At 53.0% G+C, this 22,500-nt stretch overlaps 1 protein-coding gene across 1 annotated transcript in view; it reads left to right on the top strand.

Moving 5' to 3' along the window:
* Positions 1–22,500, top strand: part of LOC142923365 (uncharacterized) — a 55,841-nt gene that overhangs the window by 27,238 nt on the left and 6,103 nt on the right. The window contains exons 8-13 of the mRNA XM_076064453.1: positions 6,549–6,779; positions 7,888–8,081; positions 9,837–9,964; positions 16,539–16,708; positions 18,680–18,860; positions 19,556–19,690. Of these exons, the coding sequence (XP_075920568.1) occupies positions 6,549–6,779; positions 7,888–8,081; positions 9,837–9,964; positions 16,539–16,708; positions 18,680–18,860; positions 19,556–19,578 (927 nt within the window). The 3' untranslated portion in view covers positions 19,579–19,690. The remainder of the gene's footprint in view (positions 1–6,548; positions 6,780–7,887; positions 8,082–9,836; positions 9,965–16,538; positions 16,709–18,679; positions 18,861–19,555; positions 19,691–22,500) is intronic.

The following is a 22,500-nucleotide window of genomic DNA, read 5'->3' as shown; positions in this document are numbered from 1 at the left end:
CTGCTCCAGGTGAGGACACCACCACGTTGTGATGATGACGTTGTGATGACGTTGTGATGACGTTGTAGTGATGAGGTTGTGATGATGACGTTGTAGTGATGACGTTGTAGTGATGACGAGGACAAGGGGCAGCTGAGCCAAGCGCTGCTCCAGGTGAGGACACGTTGTGATGACGTTGTAGTGACGTTGTGATGACGTTGTGACGACGTTGTGATGACGTTGTAGTGATGACGTTGTGATGACGTTGTGACGACGTTGTAGTGACATTGGGGGCCCTCAGCGAGGGCCTGGCCCAGGACAAGGGGCAGCTGAGCCAAGCGCTGCTCCAGGTGAGGACACCACCACGTTGTGATGACGTTGTGATGACGTTGTAGTGATGACGTTGTGATGACGTAGTGACGTTGGGGGCCCTCAGCGAGGGCCTGGCCCAGGACAAGGGGCAGCTGAGCCAAGCGCTGCTTCAGGTGAGGACACGTTGTGATGACGTTGTAGTGACGTTGTGATGACGTTGTGACGACGTTGTGATGACGTTGTAGTGATGATGACGTGATGACGTAGTAACGTTGGGGGCCCTCAGCGAGGGCCTGGCCCAGGACAAGGGGCAGCTGAGCCAAGCCCTGCTCCAGGTGAGGACACCACCACGTTGTGATGATGACGTTGTAGTGATGACGTTGTGATGACGTTGTGACGACGTAGTGATGACGTTGGGGGCCCTCAGCGAGGGCCTGGCCCAGGACAAGGGGCAGCTGAGCCACGTGCTGCTTCAGGTGAGGATGCTACCACGTTGTGATGACGTTGTGATGACGTTGTGATGACGTTGTGATGACGTTGTAGTGATGACGTTGTAGTGATGACGTTGTAGTGATGACGTTGTAGTGATGACGTTGTAGTGATGACGTGATGACGAGGACAAGGGGCAGCTGAGCCACACGCTGCTTCAGGTGAGGACACCACCACGTTGTAGTGATGTTGTGATGACGTTGTAGTGATGACGTAGTGATGACGTTGTAGTGATGACGTAGTGATGACGTAGTGACATTGGGGGCCCTCAGCGAGGGCCTGGCCCAGGACAAGGGGCAGCTGAGCCAAGCGCTGCTCCAGGTGAGGACACCACCACGTTGTGATGACGTTGTAGTGACGACGTTGTAGTGATGACGTTGTGATGATGACGTTGTGATGATGACGTTGTAGTGATGACGAGGACAAGGGGCAGCTGAGCCAAGCGCTGCTCCAGGTGAGGACACCACCACGTTGTGATGACGTTGTGATGATGACGTTGTGATGACGTTGTGATGATGACGTTGTGATGACGAGGACAAGGGGCAGCTGAGCCACGCCTTGCTTCAGGTGAGGACACGTTGTAGTGATGATGACGTTGTAGTGATGACGTTGTAGTGATGACGTTGTAGTGATGACGTGGTGACGACGTTGTAGTGATGACGTTGTAGTGATGACGTTGTAGTGATGACATTGTGATGACGTTGTGATGACGTTGTAGTGACGAAGTTGTAGTGATGACATTGTGATGACGTGATGACGTTGTAGTGACGACGTTGTAGTGATGACGTTGTAGTGACGACGTTGTAGTGATGACATTGTGATGACGTTGTGATGACGTTGTAGTGACGACGTTGTAGTGATGACGTTGTAGTGATGACGTTGTAGTGATGACATTGTGATGATGACGTTGTGATGACGTTGTAGTGACGACGTTGTAGTGATGACGTTGTAGTGATGACGTTGTAGTGATGACATTGTGATGATGACGTTGTGATGACGTTGTAGTGACGACGTTGTAGTGATGACGTTGTAGTGACGACGTAGTGACGACGTTGTAGTGATGTCGTTGTAGTGATGACGTTGTAGTGATGACATTGTGATGATGACGTAGTGATGACGTTGTAGTGACGACGTTGTAGTGACGACGTTGTGATGATGACGTTGTGATGATGTTGTAGTGATGACGTTGTAGTGACGATGTTGTAGTGACGACGTTGTGATGATGACGTTGTGATGATGACGTTGCAGTGATGACGTTGTGGTGACGACATCGTGACGACGTTGTAGTGACGACATTGTAGTGATGACGTTGTGGTGACGACGTTGTAGTGATGACGTAGTGACGACGTTGTAGTGATGACGTTGTGATGATGACTTAGTGACGACATTGTAGTGACGACGTTGTAGTGACGACGTTGTGGTGACGACGTTGTGGTGACGACGTTGTGGTGACGACGTTGTGGTGACGACGTTGTAGTGACGACGTTGTAGTGACGACGTTGTAGTGACGACGTTGTGGTGACGACGTTGTAGTGACGACGTTGTAGTGACGACGTTGTAGTGATGACGTTATAGTGATGACGTTGTAGTGACGACGTTGTAGTGACGACGTTGTAGTGATGACGTTGTGGTGATGACGTTGTGATGGCGACGTTGTAGTGATGACGTTGTGATGGCGACGTTGTAGTGACGACGTTGTAGTGACGACGTTGTAGTGATGACGTTGTAGTGATGACGTTGTGATGGCGACGTTGTAGTGATGACGTTGTGATGGCGACGTTGTAGTGATGACGTTATAGTGATGACGTTGTAGTGACGACGTTGTAGTGACGACGTTGTGGTGACGACGTTGTAGTGACGACGTTGTAGTGACGACGTTGTAGTGATGACGTTATAGTGATGACGTTGTAGTGACGACGTTGTAGTGATGACGTTGTGGTGATGACGTTGTGATGGCGACGTTGTAGTGATGACGTTGTGATGGCGACGTTGTAGTGACGACGTTGTAGTGACGACGTTGTAGTGATGACGTTGTAGTGATGACGTTGTGATGGCGACGTTGTGATGATGACGTTGTAGTGATGACGAGGACAAGGGGCAGCTGAGCCACGCCCTGCTCCAGGTGAGGACACCACCACGTTGTAGTGACGACGTTGTGACGACGTTGTAGTGACGACGTTGTAGTGACGACGTTGTAGTGACGACGTTGTAGTGACGACGTTGTAGTGACGACATCGTGACGACGTTGTAGTGATGACGTTGTAGTGACGACGTTGTAGTGACGACATCGTGACGACGTTGTAGTGACGACGTAGTGACGATGTTGTAGTGACGACGTAGTGACGACGTTGTAGTGACGACGTTGTAGTGACGACGTTGTAGTGACGACGTTGTAGTGATGACGTAGTGATGACGTAGTGATGACGAGGACAAGGGGCAGCTGAGCCACGCCCTGCTCCAGGTGAGGACACGTTGTAGTGATGACGTTGTAGTGACGACGTTGTAGTGATGACGTAGTGATGACGTAGTGATGACGAGGACAAGGGGCAGCTGAGCCACGCCCTGCTCCAGGTGAGGACACTTTGTGATGATGACGTTGTAGTGACGACGTTGTAGTGACGACATTGTAGTGATGATGTAGTGATGATGAGGACAAGGGGCAGCTGAGCCACGCCCTGCTCCAGGTGAGGACACGTTGTAGTGATGACGTCGTAGTGATGACGTTGTAGTGATGACGTCGTGATGGCGACGTTGTAGTAATGACGAGGACAAGGGGCAGCTGAGCCACGCCTTGTTTCAGGTGAGGACACTTTGTGATGACGTTGTAGTGACGACGTTATAGTGACGACGTTGTAGTGACGACATTGTAGTGATGACGTAGTGATGACGAGGACAAGGGGCAGCTGAGCCACGCCCTGCTCCAGGTGAGGACACTTTGTGATGATGACGTTGTAGTGACGACGTTGTAGTGACGAAGTTGTAGTGACGACGTTGTAGTGACGACATTGTAGTGATGACGTAGTGATTACGAGGACAAGGGGCAGCTGAGCCACGCCCTGCTCCAGGTGAGGACACTTTGTGATGATGACGTCGTAGTGACGACGTTGTAGTGATGACGTTGTAGTGACGACGTTGTAGTGACGACATTGTAGTGATGACGTAGTGATGATGAGGACAAGGGGCAGTTGAGCCACGCCCTGCTCCAGGTGAGGACACGTTGTAGTGACGACGTCGTAGTGACGACGTTGTAGTGATGATGAGGACAAGGGGCAGCTGAGCCACGCCCTGCTCCAGGTGAGGACACGTTGTAGTGACGACGTCGTAGTGACGACGTTGTAGTGATGACGTTGTAGTGATGACGAGGACAAGGGGCAGCTGAGCCACGCCTTGCTTCATGTGAGGACACTTTGTGATGACGTTGTAGTGACGACGTTGTAGTGATGACGTTGTAGTGACGACATTGTAGTGACGACGTTGTAGTGATGACGAGGACAAGGGGCAGCTGAGCCACGCCCTGCTCCAGGTGAGGACACTTTGTGATGATGACGTTGTAGTGACGACGTTGTAGTGACGACGTTGTAGTGACGACGTTGTAGTGACGACGTTGTGGTGACGACGTTGTAGTGACGACATCGTGACGATGTTGTAGTGATGACGTTGTAGTGATGACGTAGTGACGACGTTGTAGTGATGACGTTGTAGTGATGACGTTGTAGTGACGACGTTGTGATGGCGACGTTGTAGTGATGACGAGGACAAGGGGCAGCTGAGCCACGCCCTGCTCCAGGTGAGGACACTTTGTGATGATGACGTCGTAGTGACGACGTTGTAGTGATGACGTAGTGATGACGTAGTGATGACGAGGACAAGGGGCAGCTGAGCCACGCCCTGCTCCAGGTGAGGACACTTTGTGATGATGACGTTGTAGTGATGACGTTGTAGTGACGACATCGTGACGACGTTGTAGTGATGACGTAGTGATGACGTAGTGATGACGAGGACAAGGGGCAGCTGAGCCACGCCCTGCTCCAGGTGAGGACACGTTGTAGTGATGACGTTGTAGTGACGACGTTGTAGTGACGACGTTGTAGTGACGACGTTGTAGTGATGACGTTGTAGTGATGACGTTGTGATGGCGACGTTGTAGTGATGACGAGGACAAGGGGCAGCTGAGCCACGCCCTGCTCCAGGTGAGGACACGTTGTAGTGATGACGTTGTAGTGACGACGTTGTAGTGATGACGTTGTAGTGACGACATTGTAGTGACGACGTAGTGATGACGAGGACAAGGGGCAGCTGAGCCACGCCCTGCTCCAGGTGAGGACACTTTGTGATGATGACGTTGTGGTGACGACGTTGTAGTGACGACGTTGTAGTGACGACGTTGTAGTGATGACGAGGACAAGGGGCAGCTGAGCCACGCCCTGCTCCAGGTGAGGACACGTTGTAGTGACGACGTCGTAGTGACGACGTTGTAGTGACGACGTCGTGGTGACGACGTTGTAGTGACGACGTTGTAGTGACGACGTAGTGATGACGTAGTGACGACGTTGTAGTGACGATGTTGTGATGGCGTAGTGACAACGTTGTAGTGATGACGTTGTAGTGATGACGAGGACAAGGGGCAGCTGAGCCACGCCTTGCTCCAGGTGAGGACACTTTGTGATGATGACGTTGTAGTGATGACGTTGTAGTGATGACGTCGTAGTGACGACGTCGTAGTGACGACGTTGTAGTGACGACGTTGTAGTGATGACGTCGTAGTGACGACGTCGTAGTGACGACGTTGTAGTGACGACGTTGTAGTGACGACGTTGTAGTGACGACGTTGTAGTGACGACATTGTGATGGCGACATTGTAGTGACGACGTAGTGATGACGAGGACAAGGGGCAGCTGAGCCACGCCTTGCTCCAGGTGAGGACACTTTGTGATGATGACGTCGTGGTGACGACGTTGTAGTGACGACGTTGTAGTGATGCCGTTGTAGTGACGACGTTGTAGTGACGACGTTGTAGTGACGACGTTGTAGTGACGACGTTGTAGTGACGACATCGTGACGATGTTGTAGTGATGATGTTGTAGTGACGATGTAGTGATGACGTAGTGATAACGTTGTAGTGACGACGTTGTAGTGACGACGTTGTGGTGGCGACGTTGTAGTGACGACGTTGTAGTCATGACGTTGTAGTGACGACGTTGTAGTGATGACGTTGTAGTGACGACGTTGTGGTGGCGACGTCGTAGTGACGACGTTGTAGTGACGATGTTGTGATGACGTAGTGACAACGTTGTAGTCATGACGTCGTAGTGACGACGTCGTAGTGACGACGTTGTAGTGACGACGTTGTAGTGACGACGTTGTAGTGATGACGAGGACAAGGGGCAGCTGAGCCACGCCCTGCTCCAGGTGAGGACACGTTGTAGTGACGACGTCGTGATGACGACGTTGTAGTGACGACGTTGTAGTGACGACGTTGTAGTCATGACGTTGTAGTGATGCCGTTGTAGTGACGACGTCGTAGTGACGACGTCGTAGTGACGATGTTGTGATGACGTAGTGACGACGTTGTAGTGACGACGTTGTAGTGACGACATTGTGATGGCGACATTGTAGTGACGACGTAGTGATGACGAGGACAAGGGGCAGCTGAGCCACGCCCTGCTCCAGGTGAGGACACGTTGTAGTGATGACGTCGTGATGGCGACGTTGTCGTGACGACGACGTTGTAGTGACGACGTCACACACCCCCCTCCGCTCAACCCCAGGCGGAGGAGTCCAAGCGAGCCCTCTGCGCCGCCCAGCGCGACTCTGAGCGGCGCGCCGCCGCCGCCCGCGGCGAGCTCCAGCGGCTGCAGCAGCAGCAGCTGGAGCTGGGGTCGGAGAAGCGCAGCGTGGACGAGACGCTGGCGCTGGAGCAGCTGAGCCACGGCAGGCTGCACGAGGAGACCCAGCGCCTGCAGCGCCGCCGGGCGGAGCTGGAGGACCAGCTGGAGCAGGTGAGGAGCGGTGGTGGTGAGCGGTGGTGGTGAGGGGTGGTGAGCGGTGGTGGGTGGTGAGGGTTGGTGGTGGTGAGGGTGGTGAGGGTGGTGGTGAGGGGTGGTGGTGGTGAGGGTGGTGGTGAGGGTGGTGAGGGTGGTGGTGGTGAGGGTTGGTGGTGAGGGTGGTGAGGGTGGTGAGGGTAGTGGTGAGGGTGGTGGTGGTGGTGGTGAGGGTGGTGGTGGTGGTGAGGGTGGTGGTGGTGAGGGTGGTGGTGAGGGTGGCGAGGGTGGTCAGGGTGGTGAGGGTGGTGGTGAGGGTGGTGGTGAGGGTGGTGAGGGGTGGTGGTGGTGGTGAGGGTGGCGAGGGTGGTCAGGGTGGTGAGGGTGGTGGTGGTGAGGGTGGTGGTGAGGGTGGCGAGGGTGGTCAGGGTGGTGAGGGTGGTGGTGAGGGTGGTGGTGAGGGTGGTGAGGGGTGGTGGTGGTGGTGAGGGTGGCGAGGGTGGTCAGGGTGGTGAGGGTGGTGGTGAGGGTGGTGGTGAGGGTGGTGAGGGTGGTGTGTAGGAGGTGGCCGCGTCGGCGGTGAGGAGTTCACCCACGCACTCACTCACTCATTCACTCATTCACTCATTCATTCACTCACTCGCTCAATCATTCACTCACTCATTCACTCACTCAATCATTCACTCACTCACTCTTTCACTCACTCATTCACTCACTCACTCAATCATTCACTCGCTCATTCACTCACTCATTCACTCGCTCACTCATTCACTCACTCATTCACTCACTCACTCACTCATTCATTCACTCATTCATTCACTCATTCACTCACTCACCCACCCACCCACCCACCCCCCCCCACCCACCACCCCCCCACCCACCCCCCCACCCACCCACCCACTCACCCACCCACCCACCCACCCCCCCACCCACCCCCCCACCCACTCACCCACCCCCCCACCCACCCACCCACCCACTCACCCACCCCCCCACCCACCCACCCACCCACCCCCCCACCCCCCCACCCCCCCACCCACCCACCCCCCCACCCCCCCACCCCACCCACCCCACCCACCCACCCACCCCCCCACCCACCCACCCACCCCACCCACCCACCCACCCCCAGGTGTCTCGCCAGCGCTCCTCCCTGCAGGAGGAGCTGTCAGAGTGCCGTCGCGACTCGGAGCGGCAGGCCGAGGCGCTGGCCAGGGCGGAGCGTGAGAGGGAGGAGCTTGCGCGCGAGGGGGCGGAGCTTAGCGTGCAGCTCACCGCCAGCGAGCGGCAGGGGCGGGCTCTGGCGCAGGAAGTGGCGTCCCTGAGGTGAGGCGGCTCGCTCGCTCACCCACTCACTCACCACTTAGTCACTCACTTACTCACCACTCACTCACCAACTCACCACTTACTCACTCACCCACTCACTCACCCACCCACTCACCCACCCACCCACCCACTCACTCACTCACTCACCCACTCACTCACCCACTCACCCACTCACCCACCCACCCACTCACCCACCTACTCACTCACCCACTCACCCACTCACTCACCCACCCACCCACCCACTCACTCACTTAGTCACTCACTCACTCACCCACTCACTCACTCACTCACTCACCACTTAGTCACTCACTCACTCACCCACTCACTCACTCACTCACCCACTCACCCACTCAGTCACTCACCCACCCACTCACTCACTCACTCACCACTCACTCACCACTTAGTCACTCAGTCACTCACTCACCCACTCACTCACTCACTCACCCACTCACTCACTCACCACTTACTCACCCACTCACTCACCCACTCACTCACCCACTCACCCACTCACTCACTCACTCACCCACTCACTCACTCACTCACCCACTCACTCACCACTCACCCACTCACTCACCCACTCACTCACCCACTCACTCACTCACCAACTCACTCACCACTTACTCACCCACTCACTCACTCACTCACCCACTCACTCACTCACAACTCACTCACTCGCCCACTCACCCACTCACTCACTCACCCACTCACCCACTCACTCACCCACTCACCAACTCACTCACCACTTACTCACCCACTCACTCGCTCGCTCACCCACTCACTCACTCACTCACCAACTCACCACTTACTCACTCGCTCACCACTTACTCACTCACTCACTCGCTCACCCACTCACTCACTCGCCCACTCACCCACTCACCCACTCACTCACTCACCCACCCACCCACTCACTCACTCACTCACCCACTCACTCACTCACTCACCCACTCACCCACTCACTCACTCACCCACTCACTCACCCACTCACTCACCCACTCACTCACCCATTCACTCACTCACCACTTACCCACTCACTCACCACTCACCCACTCACTCACCCACTCACTCACCCACTCACTCACTCACCCACTCACCACTTACTCACTCACTCACTCACCCACTCACTCACTCACTCACCCACTCACTCACTCACTCACTCACCCACTCGCTCACTCACTCACTCACTCACCCACTCACCCACTCACCCACTCACTCACCCACTCACTCACTCACTCACCCACTCACTCACTCACTCACCCACTCACTCACTCACCAACTCACTCACCCACTCACCCACTCACCCACTCACTCACCCACTCACTCACCCACTCACTCACCACTTACTCACCCACTCACTCACCCACTCACTCACCACTTAGTCACTCACTCACTCACTCACCACTCACTCACTCACCCACTCACCCACTCACTCACTCACTCAACCACTCACCCACTCACTCACTCAACCACTCACTCACTCACCCACTCACCCACTCACCCACTCACTCACTCACCCACTCACTCACCCACTCACTCACCCACTCACTCACCCATTCACTCACTCACCCACTCACCCACTCACCCACTCACTCACTCACCACTTACTTACTCACCCACTCGCTCGCTCACTCACTCGCTCGCTCACTCACTCACTCACTCACCCACTCACCCACCCACTCACCCACCCACCCACTCACTCACCCACTCACCCACTCACTCACTCACTCACCCACTCACCCGCTCGCCCCGTGTGTGCAGGAGTGACAAGGGATTGCTGGAGTCCACGCTGTACGACGCTCAGCAACAGCTGGCCCAGCTGGAGACTCGCAGGGACTCACTCGAGGCTGAAGCTCACTCTCTGCAATCAGCCAAGGAGGCGCTGCAGGGTGAGGGGGGGGGTGAGGGGGTGAGGGTGAGGGGGTGAGGGGGGTGAGGGTGAGGTATTAGCTGGATAATGGAAGTGGCAAGATAGCAATGCTGATTAGAGAGTAGGTTAATAAGATAGCAGTTTAGTTCGATAGCAGGCTGGTTAGATATTAGGTTAGTTAGTAATTTAATTAGATAACAGTTTAATCAGATAGCAGATTAATTAAATAGCAGTTTAACTTGATAGCTGGTTAATTAGATAACAGTTTAACCAGATAGCAGGTTAATTAGATAACAGTTTAACCAGATAGCAGGTTAATTAAATAGCAGTTTAACCTGATAGCTGGTTAATTAGATAACAGTTTAACCAGATAGCAGGTTAATTAGATAGCAGTTTAACCTGATAGCAGGTTAATTAGATAACAGTTTAGTTCGATAGCAGGCTGGTTAGATAGCAGATTAGTTAGTAGTTTAATTAAATAGCAGTTTAACCAGATAGCAGGTTAATTAGATCGCAGTTAAACCAGGTAGCAGGTTAATTAAACATCAGTTTAACCAGATAGCTGGTTAATTAGATAACAGTTTCACAGATAGCAGGTTAATTAAATCGCAGTTAAACCAGGTAGCAGGTTAATTAAACATACGTTTAACCAGATAGCTGGTTAATTAGATAACAGTTTCACCAGATAGCAGGTTAATTAAATAGCAGTTTAACCAGGTAGCAGGTTAACTAGATAGCCGTTTAACCAGATAACAGGTGAATCATATATTAGGTGAACCAGATAGCTGGTTAATTAGATAACAGTTTGACCAGATAGCAGGTTTATTAGATAGCAGTTTAACCAGATAGCTGGTTTATTAGATAGCAGTTTAACCAGATAGCTGGTTAATTAGATAACAGTTTAACCAGATATCAGGTTAATTAGATAGCAGGTTAACCAGATAGCAGGTTATTTAAATAGCAGTTTAACCAGATAGCTGGTTAATTAGATAGCAGTTTAACCAGATAGCAGGTTAATTAAATAGCAGTTTAACCAGGTAGCTGGTTTATTAGATAGCAGTTTAACCAGATAGCAGGATAATTAGATAGCAGTTTAACCAGATAGCTGGTTTATTAGATAGCAGTTTAACCAGATAGCAGGTTAATTAGATAGCAGGTTAATTAGACAACAGTTTAACCAGATAGCAGGTTAATTAGACAACAGTTTAACCAGATAACAGTTTAATTAGAGAACAGTTTAATCAGATAGCAGGTTAATTAGATAGCAGTTTAACCAGATAGCATTTTAATTCGATAGTACGTTAACCAGATAGCAGTTTAATTAGACAACAGTTTAACCAGATAACAGGTTAATTAGACAACAGTTTAACCAGATAACAGGCTAATTAGATAGCAGTTTAACCAGATATAAGGTTAATTAGACAACAGTTTAACCAGATAACAGGTTAATTAGACAACAGTTTCACCAGATAACAGGTTAATTAGACAACAGTTTAACCAGATAACAGGCTAATTAGATAGCAGTTTAACCAGATATAAGGTTAATTAGACAACAGTTTAACCAGATAACAGGTTAATTAGATAATATTTTAACCAGATAGTAGGTTAATTAGACAACAGTTTAACCAGATAGCAGGTTAATTAGATAGCAGTTTAACCAGATAGATGGTTAATTATATAACAGTTTAACCAGGTAGCAGGTTAATTAAATAGCAGTTTAACCAAATAGCTGGTTAATTAGATAACAATTTCACCAGATAGCAGGTTAATTAAATAGCAGTTTAACCTGATAGCAGGTTAATTAGATAGCAGTTTAACCAGATAGCAGGTTAATTAGATAGCAGTTTAACCAGATAGCTGGTTTATTAGATAGCAGTTTAACCAGATAGCAGGTTAATTAGATAGCAGGTTAATTAGACAACAGTTTAACCAGATAGCAGGTTAATTAGACAACAGTTTAACCAGATAACAGGCTAATTAGACAACAGTTTAACCAGGTAACGGGCTAATTAGATAGCAGTTTAACCAGATATAAGGTTAATTAGACAACAGTTTAACCAGATAACAGGTTAATTAGACAACAGTTTAACCAGATAACAGGTCAATTAGACAACAGTTTAACCAGATAACAGGCTAATTAGATAGCAGTTTAACCAGATATAGGGTTAATTAGACAACAGTTTAACCAGATAACAGGTTAATTAGATACTATTTTAACCAGATAGTAGGTTAATTAGACAACAGTTTAACCAGATAGCAGGTTAATTAGATAGCAGTTTAACCAGATAACAAGTTAATTATACAGCAGGTTAACCAGATAGCAGGTTATTTAAATAACAGTTTAACCAGATAGCTGGTTAATTAGATAACAGTTTAACCAGATAGCAGGTTAATTAAATAGCAGTTAAACCAGATAGTAGGTTAATTAGACAACAGTTTAACCAGATAGCAGGTTAATTAGATAGCAGTTTAACCAGATAGATGGTTAATTATATAACAGTTTAACCAGGTAGCAGGTTAATTAAATAGCAGTTTAACCAAATAGCTGGTTAATTAGATAACAATTTCACCAGATAGCAGGTTAATTAAATAGCAGTTTAACCTGATAGCAGGTTAATTAGATAGCAGTTTAACCAGATAGCAGGTTAATTAGATAGCAGTTTAACCAGATAACAGTTTAACCAGATAACAGGCTAATTAGACAACAGTTTAACCAGGTAACGGGCTAATTAGATAGCAGTTTAACCAGATATAAGGTTAATTAGACAACAGTTTAACCAGATAACAGGTTAATTAGACAACAGTTTAACCAGATAACAGGTCAATTAGACAACAGTTTAACCAGATAACAGGCTAATTAGATAGCAGTTTAACCAGATATAGGGTTAATTAGACAACAGTTTAACCAGATAACAGGTTAATTAGATACTATTTTAACCAGATAGTAGGTTAATTAGACAACAGTTTAACCAGATAGCAGGTTAATTAGATAGCAGTTTAACCAGATAACAAGTTAATTATACAGCAGGTTAACCAGATAGCAGGTTATTTAAATAACAGTTTAACCAGATAGCTGGTTAATTAGATAACAGTTTAACCAGATAGCAGGTTAATTAAATAGCAGTTAAACCAGATAGATGGTTAATTATATAACAGTTTAACCAGGTAGTAGGTTAATTAAATAGCAGTTTAACCAGATAGCTGGTTAATTAGATAACAATTTCACCAGATAGCAGGTTAATTAAATAGCAGTTTAACCTGATAGCAGGTTAATTAGATAGCAGTTTAACCAGATAGCAGGTTAATTAAATAGCAGTTTAACCAGATAGCAGGTTAATTAGATGACAGTTTCACCAGATAGCAGGTTAATTAAATAGCAGTTTCACAAGATAGCAGGTTATTTAAATAGCAGTTTAACCTGATAGCAGGTTAATTAGATAGCAGTTTAACCAGATATCAGGTTAATCATACATCAGGTGAACCAGATAGCTGGTTAATTAGATAACAGTTTAACCAGATAGCAGGTTAATTAGATAGCAGTTTAACCAGATAGCAGGTTAATGAAATAGCAGTTTAACCAGATAGCAGGTTAATTAGACAACAGTTTAACCAGATAGCTGGTTAATTAGATAACAGTTTAACCAGATAGCAGGTTAATTAAATAGCATTTAAACCAGATAGATGGTTAATTATATAACAGTTTAACCAGGTAGTAGGTTAATTAAATAGCAGTTTAGCCAGATAGCTGGTTAATTAGATAACAATTTCACCAGATAGCAGGTTAATTAAATAGCAGTTTAACCAGATAGCAGGTTAATTAGATGACAGTTTCACCAGATAGCAGGTTAATTAAATAGCAGTTTCACAAGATAGCAGGTTATTTAGATAGCAGTTTAACCTGATAGCAGGTTAATTAGATAGCAGTTTAACCAGATATCAGGTTAATCATACATCAGGTGAACCAGATAGCTGGTTAATTAGATAACAGTTTAACCAGATAGCAGGTTAATTAGATAGCAGTTTAACCAGATAGCAGGTTAATGAAATAGCAGTTTAACCAGATAGCAGGTTAATTAGATAGCAGTTTAACCAGATAGCAGGTTAACCAGATAGCAGGTTAATTAATTAGCAGTTTAACCAGATAGCAGGTTAATTTAATAGCAGTTTATCCAGATTGCAGGTTAATTAAATAGCAGTTTTAACAGATAGCAGGTTAATTAAATAGCAGTTTAACCTAATAGCAGGTTAATTAAATAGCAATTTAACCATATAGCAGGTTAATGAAATACCAGTTTAACCAGGTGGCAGGTTAATTAAATAGCAGTTTAACCAGATAGCTGGTTAATTAGATAACAGTTTAACCAGATAGCAGGTTAATTAAATAGCAGTTTAGCCAGATAGCAGGTTAATGAAATAGCAGTTTAACCAGGTAGCAGGTTAATTAAATAGCAGTTTAACCAGATAACAGGTTAATTAGATAACAGTTTAACCAGATAACAGGTTAATTAAATAGCAGTTTAACCATATAGCTGGTTAATTAGATAACAGTTTAACCAGATAGCAGGTTAATTAGATAACAGTTTAACCAGATAGCAGGTTAATTAAGTAGCAGTTTGGCCAGATAGCAGGTTAATGAAATAACAGTTTAACCAGGTAGCAGGTTAATTAAATAGCAGTTTAACCAGATAGCAGGTTAATTAAATAGCAGTTTGACCAGATAGCAGGTTAATTAAATAGCAGTTTAACCAGATAGCAGGTTAATTAAATAGCAGTTTAACCATTTAGCGGGTTAATGAAATAGCAGTTCAACCAGGTAGCAGGTTAATTAGATAACAGTTTAACCAGACAGCTGGTTAATTAGATAACAGTTTAACCAGATAGCAGGTTTATTAAATAGCAGTTTAACCAGATAGCTGGTTAATTAGATAACAGTTTAACCAGATAGCAGGTTAATTAAATAGCAGTTTAGCCAGATAGCAGGTTAATGAAATAGCAGTTTAACCAGATAGCTGGTTAATTAGATAACAGTTTCACCAGATAGCAGATTAATTAAATAGCAGTATCATCAGATAGCGGGTTAATTAGTTAGCAGTTTAACCAGATAGCAGGTTAATTAGACAACATTTTAACCAGATAACAGGTTAATTTGACAACAGTTTAACCAGATTGAAGGTTAATTAGACAACAGTTTAACCAGATAACAGGTTAATTAGACAACAGTTTAACCAGATAGAAGGTTAATTAGACAACAGTTTAACCAGATAACAGGTTAATTAGATAACATTTTAACCAGATAACAGGTTAATTAGATAACATTTTAACCAGATAACAGATTAATTAGATAACAGTTTATCCAGATAACAGGTTAATTAGATAACATTTTAACCAGATAACAGGTTCCTTAGATAACATTTTATCCAGATAACATATTAATTAGATAACAGTTTAACCAGATAACAGGTTAATTAGACAACAGTTAACCAGATAGCAGGTTAATTACATAGCAGGTTAATTAGACAAGAGTTTAACCAGATAGCAGGTTAATTAAATTTCCGGCTAACCAGATAACAGCTTAATTAAATAGCCGACTAATTAGCCACCACTATCAACGCCCACCACCACTACCCACCACCACCGCCACCACCACCGCCACCACCACCATCACTAAGTGGCGAATGGCCACGGATCGACCGACCGAGATGACTGCTGTCCGATGCACCACCTGTGCCTCCCTCTACCACTACCACTGACACCGCCACCGCCACCACCACCACCATCAACCCCCACTACCCCCACCAACACCACCACCACCTGTGCCCCCCTCTACCACCGCCACCACCACCACCACCACACCCACCACCACTCCCACAACCGCCACCACCACCACCACCACCACCTCCACCTCTACCACCTCTACCACCACCACCTCCACCCACCACCACCACCACAACCACCACCACCTCCACCACCACCCACCACCACTCCCACAACTGCCACCACCACCGCCACTACCCCCACCGCCACCAACACCACCACCACCACCCCCACCACCACCACCCACCACCACTCCCACAACCGCCACCACCGCCACCACCACCATCAACCCCCACTACCCCCACCGCCACCAACACCACCACCACCACCACCCCTACCACCACCACCACCACCACCTCCACCACCCCCACCACCACCACCTCTACCCCCACCACCACCACCACCACCGCCACCACCACCATCTCCACCACCACCACCACCTCTACCACCACCTCCACCACCACCACCACCTCCACAACCGCCACCACCGCCACCGCCACCACCACCACCACCACCTCCACCACCACCACCACTGCCACCACCACCTCCACCACCACCACCACCACCTCTACCACCCACACCACCACCACCACCTCCTCCACCCCCACCACCACCACCACCACCTCCACCACCACCACCTCCACCACCACCACCTCTACCCCCACGACCTCCACCACCTCCACCACCCCCACTCCCACCACTACCACCACCACCACCACTCCCACCACCACCACCACCACCACCACCACCACCCTCACCACCACCACCACCACCCCCAGGCGAGCTACAGGCGTCACGTGTGGAGGCTAAGGAGTCTTTGGAGCGTGCCGAGCGCCAGCTGGAGGAGCAGCAGCAGCGGCTGCTGACGGCCGAGGGCACGGCACAGACGGCGGCCATGGTGGAGAGGGCCGCACGGGAGGAGGACGTGGAGAGGATGCACAGGGAGAGGGTGGGTGGGGGTGGTGGGTGGGTGGGGGGAGTGGTGGGGGGGGGAGTGGGGTGGGGGGAGTGGTGGGGGGAGTGGTGGTGGGGGGGGAGTGGGGGGAGTGGTGGGGGGAGTGGTGGGGTGGAGGGGTGGGGAGAGTGGTAGGGAGTGGTGGGGAGAGTGGTGGGTGGGGGGAGTGGTGGTGGGGTGGGGGGAGTGGTGGGGGGAGTTGTTGGGAGTGGTGAGGGGAGTGGTGGGGAGAGTGGTGGGGAGAGTGGTGGGGGGGTGGTGGGAGTGGTGGGGAGAGTGGTGGGTGGAGAGGATGCACAGGGAGAGGGTGGGTGGGGGTGTGGTGGGTGGGGGGGGTGGTGGGAGTGGTAGGGAGTGGTGGTGGGGGTAGGGGGGGGAGTGGTAGGGGTGGAGTGGTGGGGTGGAGTGGTGGTGGGAGTGGTGGGGAGAGTGGTGGGTGGAGAGGATGCACAGGGAGAGGGTGGGTGGGGGTGGTGGGTGGGGGGAGTGGTGGGGGGAGTGGTGGGGGGAGTGGTGGTGGGGGAGAGTGGTGGGATGGAGTGGTGGGGGGGGGGGGAGTGGTGGGGAGTGGTGGGGGAGAATGGTGGGAAGAGTGGTAGGGAGTGGTGTGGTAGAGTGGTGGGGTGGAGTGGTGGTGGTAGAGTGGTGGGTGGAGTGGTGGGGGGAGTGGTAGGGAGTGATGGGGAGAGTGGTGGGGTGGAGTGGTGGGGTGGAGTGGTAGGGAGTGGTGGGGAGTGGTGGTGGGGGGGGAGTGGGGGGAGTGGTGGGGGGAGTGGTGGGGTGGAGTGGTGGGGAGAGTGGTGGGGTGGAGTGGTGGGTGGAGTGGTGGGGGGTGGTGGGGGGGGAGTGGTGGGGGGTGGGTGGGGGGAGTGGTGGGGGGAGTGGTGGTGGTGGGAGTAGTGTGGTAGAGTGGTGGGGTGGAGTGGTGGTGGGAGTGGTGGGGAGAGTGGTGGGGGGAGTGGTGGTGGGGAGAGTGGTGGGGAGAGTGGTGGGGGGAGTGGTGGGGAGAGTGTTGTGGTAGAGTGGTGGGGTGGAGTGGTGGGGTGGAGTGGTGGGGAGAGTGGTGGGGAGAGTGGTGGGGGAGAGTGGTGGGGGAGAGTGGTGGTAGAGTGGTGGTGGTGGAGTGGTGGGTGGAGTGGTGGGGAGAGTGGTGGTGGGGGGGGTGGGGGTGGGGGGTAGGGGGGGGTGGGGGGAGTGGTGGTGGGGAGAGTGGTGGGGGGAGTGGTAGTGGGGAGTGGTAGTGGGAAGAGTGGTGGGGAGAGTGGTGGGGGAGAGTAGTGGGGAGGGTGGTGGGTAGAGTGGTGGGTGGAGTGGTGGGTGGAGTGGTGGGTGGAGTGGTGGGGGGAGTGGTGGGTGGAGTGGTGGGTGGAGTGGTGGTGGTAGAGTGGTGGGTGAAGTGGTGGGTGGCGTGGTGGGTGGAGTGGTGGGGAGAGTGGTGGGGAGAGTGGTGGTGGTGGAGTGGTGGGTGGAGTGGTGGGTGGAGTGGTGGGTGGCGTGGTGGGTGGAGTGGTGGGTGGCGTGGTGGGGAGAGTGGTGGGTGGAGTGGTGGGTGGAGTGGTGGGTGGAGTGGTGGGGGAGAGTGGTGGGGAGAGTGGTGGGCTGGGAGTGGTGGGTGGAGTGGTGGGTGGAGTGGTGGGTGGAGTGGTGGGGGAGTGGTGGGTGGAGTGGTGGGTGGAGTGGTGGGTGGAGTGGTGGGTAGAGATGGTGGTGGGTGGAGTGGTGGTGGGTGGAGTGGTGGTGGGTGGAGTAGTGGTGGGTGGAGTGCGTGGTGAGGGTGGGAGTGGTGGTGGTGGAGTGAGGTGGTAGAGTGGTGGTGGTGGAGTGGTGGTGGTGGAGTGGTGGTGGTGGAGTGGTGGTGTAGAGTGGTGGTGGTAGTAGGTGGTGGGGTAGAGTTGGTGGAAAGTGGGGATTGTGTTGATCTCCCCGCGTCCCCACCCACCCCCCCACCCCCCACCCACCCACCAGGAGGCGATGAGGCAGGAGCTGGAGGCGCTGCGGGTGGAGGCGGTGCGAGCCGCTTGCATCGAGCGTGACCGCCCTCGCTTGCCGCCTGGAGGCCGACACTGCGAGGCTGACACTCAGCCTGAGCCAGGCCCAGCAGCAGCACGACGCCGCCCTCATCGCCGCCGAAGAGGACAGGCAGCAGGTGGGGAGGGGTGGGTGGGTGGGGGGAGGGTGGGGGGAAGGTGGGGGAGGGTGGGGGGGAGGGTGGGGGGAAGGTGGGGGGGAGAGACACGGGGAGATGGGGGAACACCACCCACCCACACGGACACAGTGAACACCACCCACCCACACCCACCCACCCACACGGACACCGTGAACCCCACCCACCCACCCACCCACACGGCCACCGTGAACCCACCCACCCACCCACACGGACACAGTGAACCCCACCCACCCACACGGACACAGTGAACCCCACCCACCCACACGGACACAGTGAACCCCACCCACCCACACGGACACAGTGAACCCCACCCACCCACACCCACCCACCCACACGGCCATCGTGAACCCCACCCACCCACACGGACACCGTGAACCCCACCCACCCACCCACACAGTGAACCCCACCCACCCACACGGACACAGTGAACCCCACCCACCCACACCCACCCACCCACACGGACACCGTGAACCCCACCCACCCACCCACCCACACGGCCACAGTGAACCCCACCCACCCACACGGCCACAGTGAACCCCACCCACCCACACGGACACAGTGAACCCCACCCACCCCACACGGACACAGTGAACCCCACCCACCCACACGGTCGTCGTGAACCCCACCCACCCACACGGTCACAGTGAACCCCACCGTCTTGTCCGTCGGTGCAGGCGCTGTCCCTGAAGGAGGCTGAGAAGGTGTCGCTGGCCGAGCGGTTGGCCCTTGCCCAGCGCGAGGTCTCCGACATCGCCATGGAGACGGAGAGGATACGCCGTGCCCACGACGCCCAGCATGAGAGTGACCGGGTGGGTGGGTGGGTGGGTGGTGGGTGGGTGGGTGGGTGGGTGAGTGGGTGGGTGAGTGAGTGAGTGGGTGGGTGAGTGGGTGAGTGGGTGGGTGAGTGGGTGGGTGGGTGAGTGAGTGGGTGAGTGAGTGGGTGAGTGGGTGGGTGAGTGAGTGGGTGGGTGAGTGGGTGAGTGGGTGGGTGAGTGAGTGAGTGAGTGGGTGGGTGAGTGGGTGAGTGGGTGGGTGAGTGGGTGGGTGGGTGGGTGAGTGGGTGGGTGGGTGAGTGAGTGGGTGAGTGAGTGGGTGAGTGGGTGGGTGAGTGAGTGGGTGGGTGAGTGGGTGAGTGGGTGGGTGAGTGAGTGAGTGAGTGGGTGGGTGAGTGGGTGAGTGGGTGGGTGAGTGGGTGGGTGGGTGAGTGAGTGGGTGAGTGAGTGGGTGGGTGGGTGGGTGAGTGAGTGGGTGGGTGGGTGGGTGGGTGGGTGAGTGAGTGAGTGAGTGGGTGAGTGGGTGGGTGGGTGAGTGGGTGGGTGGGTGGGTGGGTGGGTGAGTGGGTGAGTGAGTGAGTGAGTGGGTGGGTGAGTGGGTGGGTGAGTGGGTGGGTGGGTGGGTGAGTGGGTGGGTGAGTGGGTGGGTGGGTGAGTGAGTGAGTGAGTGGGTGGGTGAGTGAGTGGGTGGGTGGGTGGGTGAGTGAGTGAGTGAGTGGGTGGGTGAGTGGGTGAGTGGGTGAGTGGGTGGGTGAGTGGGTGGGTGAGTGGGTGGGTGAGTGGGTGGGTGAGTGAGTGAGTGAGTGGGTGGGTGAGTGGGTGAGTGGGTGGGTGAGTGAGTGGGTGGGTGGGTGGGTGAGTGGGTGGGTGGGTGAGTGAGTGAGTGAGTGGGTGGGTGAGTGAGTGAGTGGGTGGGTGGGTGGGTGAGTGAGGAGTGAGTGGGTGGGTGAGTGGGTGGGTGGGTGGGTGGGTGGGTGGGTGGGTGAGTGAGTGAGTGAGTGGGGGGTGGGTGAGTGAGTGAGTGGTGGGTGGGTGAGTGAGTGAGTGAGTGGTGGGTGAGTGAGTGAGTGAGTGGGTGAGTGGGTGAGTGGGTGGGTGGGTGAGTGGGTGAGTGAGTGAGGTGAGTGGATGAGTGAGTGGGTGGGTGAGTGGGTGGGTGGGTGAGGTGGGGTGAGTGGGTGGGTGGGTGGGTGGGTGGAGTGAGTGAGTGAGTGAGTGGGTGGGTGAGTGAGTGAGTGAGGTGGGTGGGTGGGTGAGTGAGTGAGTGAGTGAGTGGGTGGGGTGGGTGAGTGAGTGTGAGTGGGTGGGTGAGTGAGTGGGTGGGTGGGTGGGTGAGTGAGTGAGTGAGTGGGTGGGTGAGTGGGTGAGTGGGTGGGTGAGTGGGTGAGTGGGGTGGGTGAGGTGGGTGGGTGAGTGGGTGGGTGAGTGAGTGAGTGAGTGGGTGGGTGGGTGAGTGGGTGGGTGAGTGGGTGGGTGGGTGGGTGGGTGAGTGGGTGGGTGAGTGGGTGGGTGGTGTAGGTGAGTGAGTGGGTGGGTGAGTGAGTGGGTGGGTGGGTGGGTGAGTGAGTGAGTGAGTGGGTGGGTGAGTGGGTGAGTGGGTGGGTGAGTGGGTGAGTGGGTGGGTGGTGGGTGTGGTGAGTGGGTGGGTGAGTGAGTGAGTGAGTGGGTGGGTGAGTGGGTGAGTGGGTGGGTGAGTGAGTGGGTGGGTGGGTGGGTGAGTGGGTGGGTGGGTGGGTGGGTGAGTGAGTGAGTGAGTGGTGGGTGAGTGTGTGAGTGGGTGGGTGGGTGGGTGGGTGAGTGAGTGAGTGGGTGGGGTGAGTGTGGTGGGTGGGTGGGTGAGTGAGTGAGTGAGGTGGGTGTGTGAGTGAGTGAGTGAGTGGCGTGGGTGGGTGAGTGAGTGAGTGTGTGAGTGGGTGGGTGAGTGAGTGAGTGAGTGGGTGAGTGGGTGGGTGGAGTGGAGTGAGTGAGTGGGTGGGTGAGTGAGTGGGTGGGTGAGGTGGGTGGGGTGGGTGGGTGGGTGAGTGGGTGGGTGGGTGGTGTGAGTGAGTGAGTGAGTGGGTGGGTGGGTGGGTGGGTGAGTGAGTGAGTGAGTGGGTGGGTGGGTGAGTGAGTGAGGGGTGGGTGAGTGAGTGGAGTGGGTGGGTGGGTGAGTGAGTGAGTGAGTGGGTGGGTGAGTGAGTGGGTGAGTGGGTGAGTGGGTGGGTGAGTGGGTGGGTGAGTGGGTGGGTGAGTGGAGTGGGTGAGTGAGTGAGTGAGTGTGGGTGGGTGAGTGGGTGGGAGGGTGGGTGGAGTGGGTGGGTGGGTGAGTGGGTGGGTGGGTGGGTGGGTGGGTGGGTGGGTGGGTGGGTGGGAGGGTGAGTGAGTGAGTGAGTGGGTGGGTGGGTGAGTGAGTGAGTGAGTGGGTGGGTGGGTGGGTGGAGTGAGTGATGAGTGAGTGGGTGGGTGAGTGGGGTGGGTGGGTGGGTGGGTGGGTGGGTGAGTGAGTGAGTGAGTGGTGGTGAGTGAGTGAGTGGGTGGGTGGGGTGTGAGTGTGGAGTGAGTGGGTGGGTGAGTGAGTGAGTGAGTGGGTGAGTGGGTGAGTGGGTGGGTGGGTGAGTGGGTGAGTGAGTGAGTGGGTGGGTGAGTGAGTGGGTGGGTGAGTGGGTGGGTGGGTGGTGAGTGGGTGGGTGGGTGGGGGTGGGTGAGTTGAGTGGGTGGGTGAGTGGGTGGGTGGGTGGGTGAGTGGGTGGGTGGGTGAGGTGGGTGGGTGGGTGGGTGAGTGGGTGGGTGGGTGAGTGAGTGGGTGAGTGAGTGGGTGGGTGAGTGGGTGGGTGGGTGGGTGAGTGGGTGGGTGAGTGGGTGGGTGA

Source organism: Petromyzon marinus, unplaced genomic scaffold (genome assembly GCF_048934315.1).
Source record: "Petromyzon marinus isolate PM22_M1 ecotype Great Lakes invasive population unplaced genomic scaffold, UKy_Petmar_22M1.pri1.0 PM_Scaffold_454, whole genome shotgun sequence".
Taxonomy (NCBI): Eukaryota; Metazoa; Chordata; class Hyperoartia; order Petromyzontiformes; family Petromyzontidae; genus Petromyzon; species Petromyzon marinus.
Note: the sequence above shows the minus strand (reverse complement) of the source record. Positions and strands in the feature narration are given on the sequence as shown.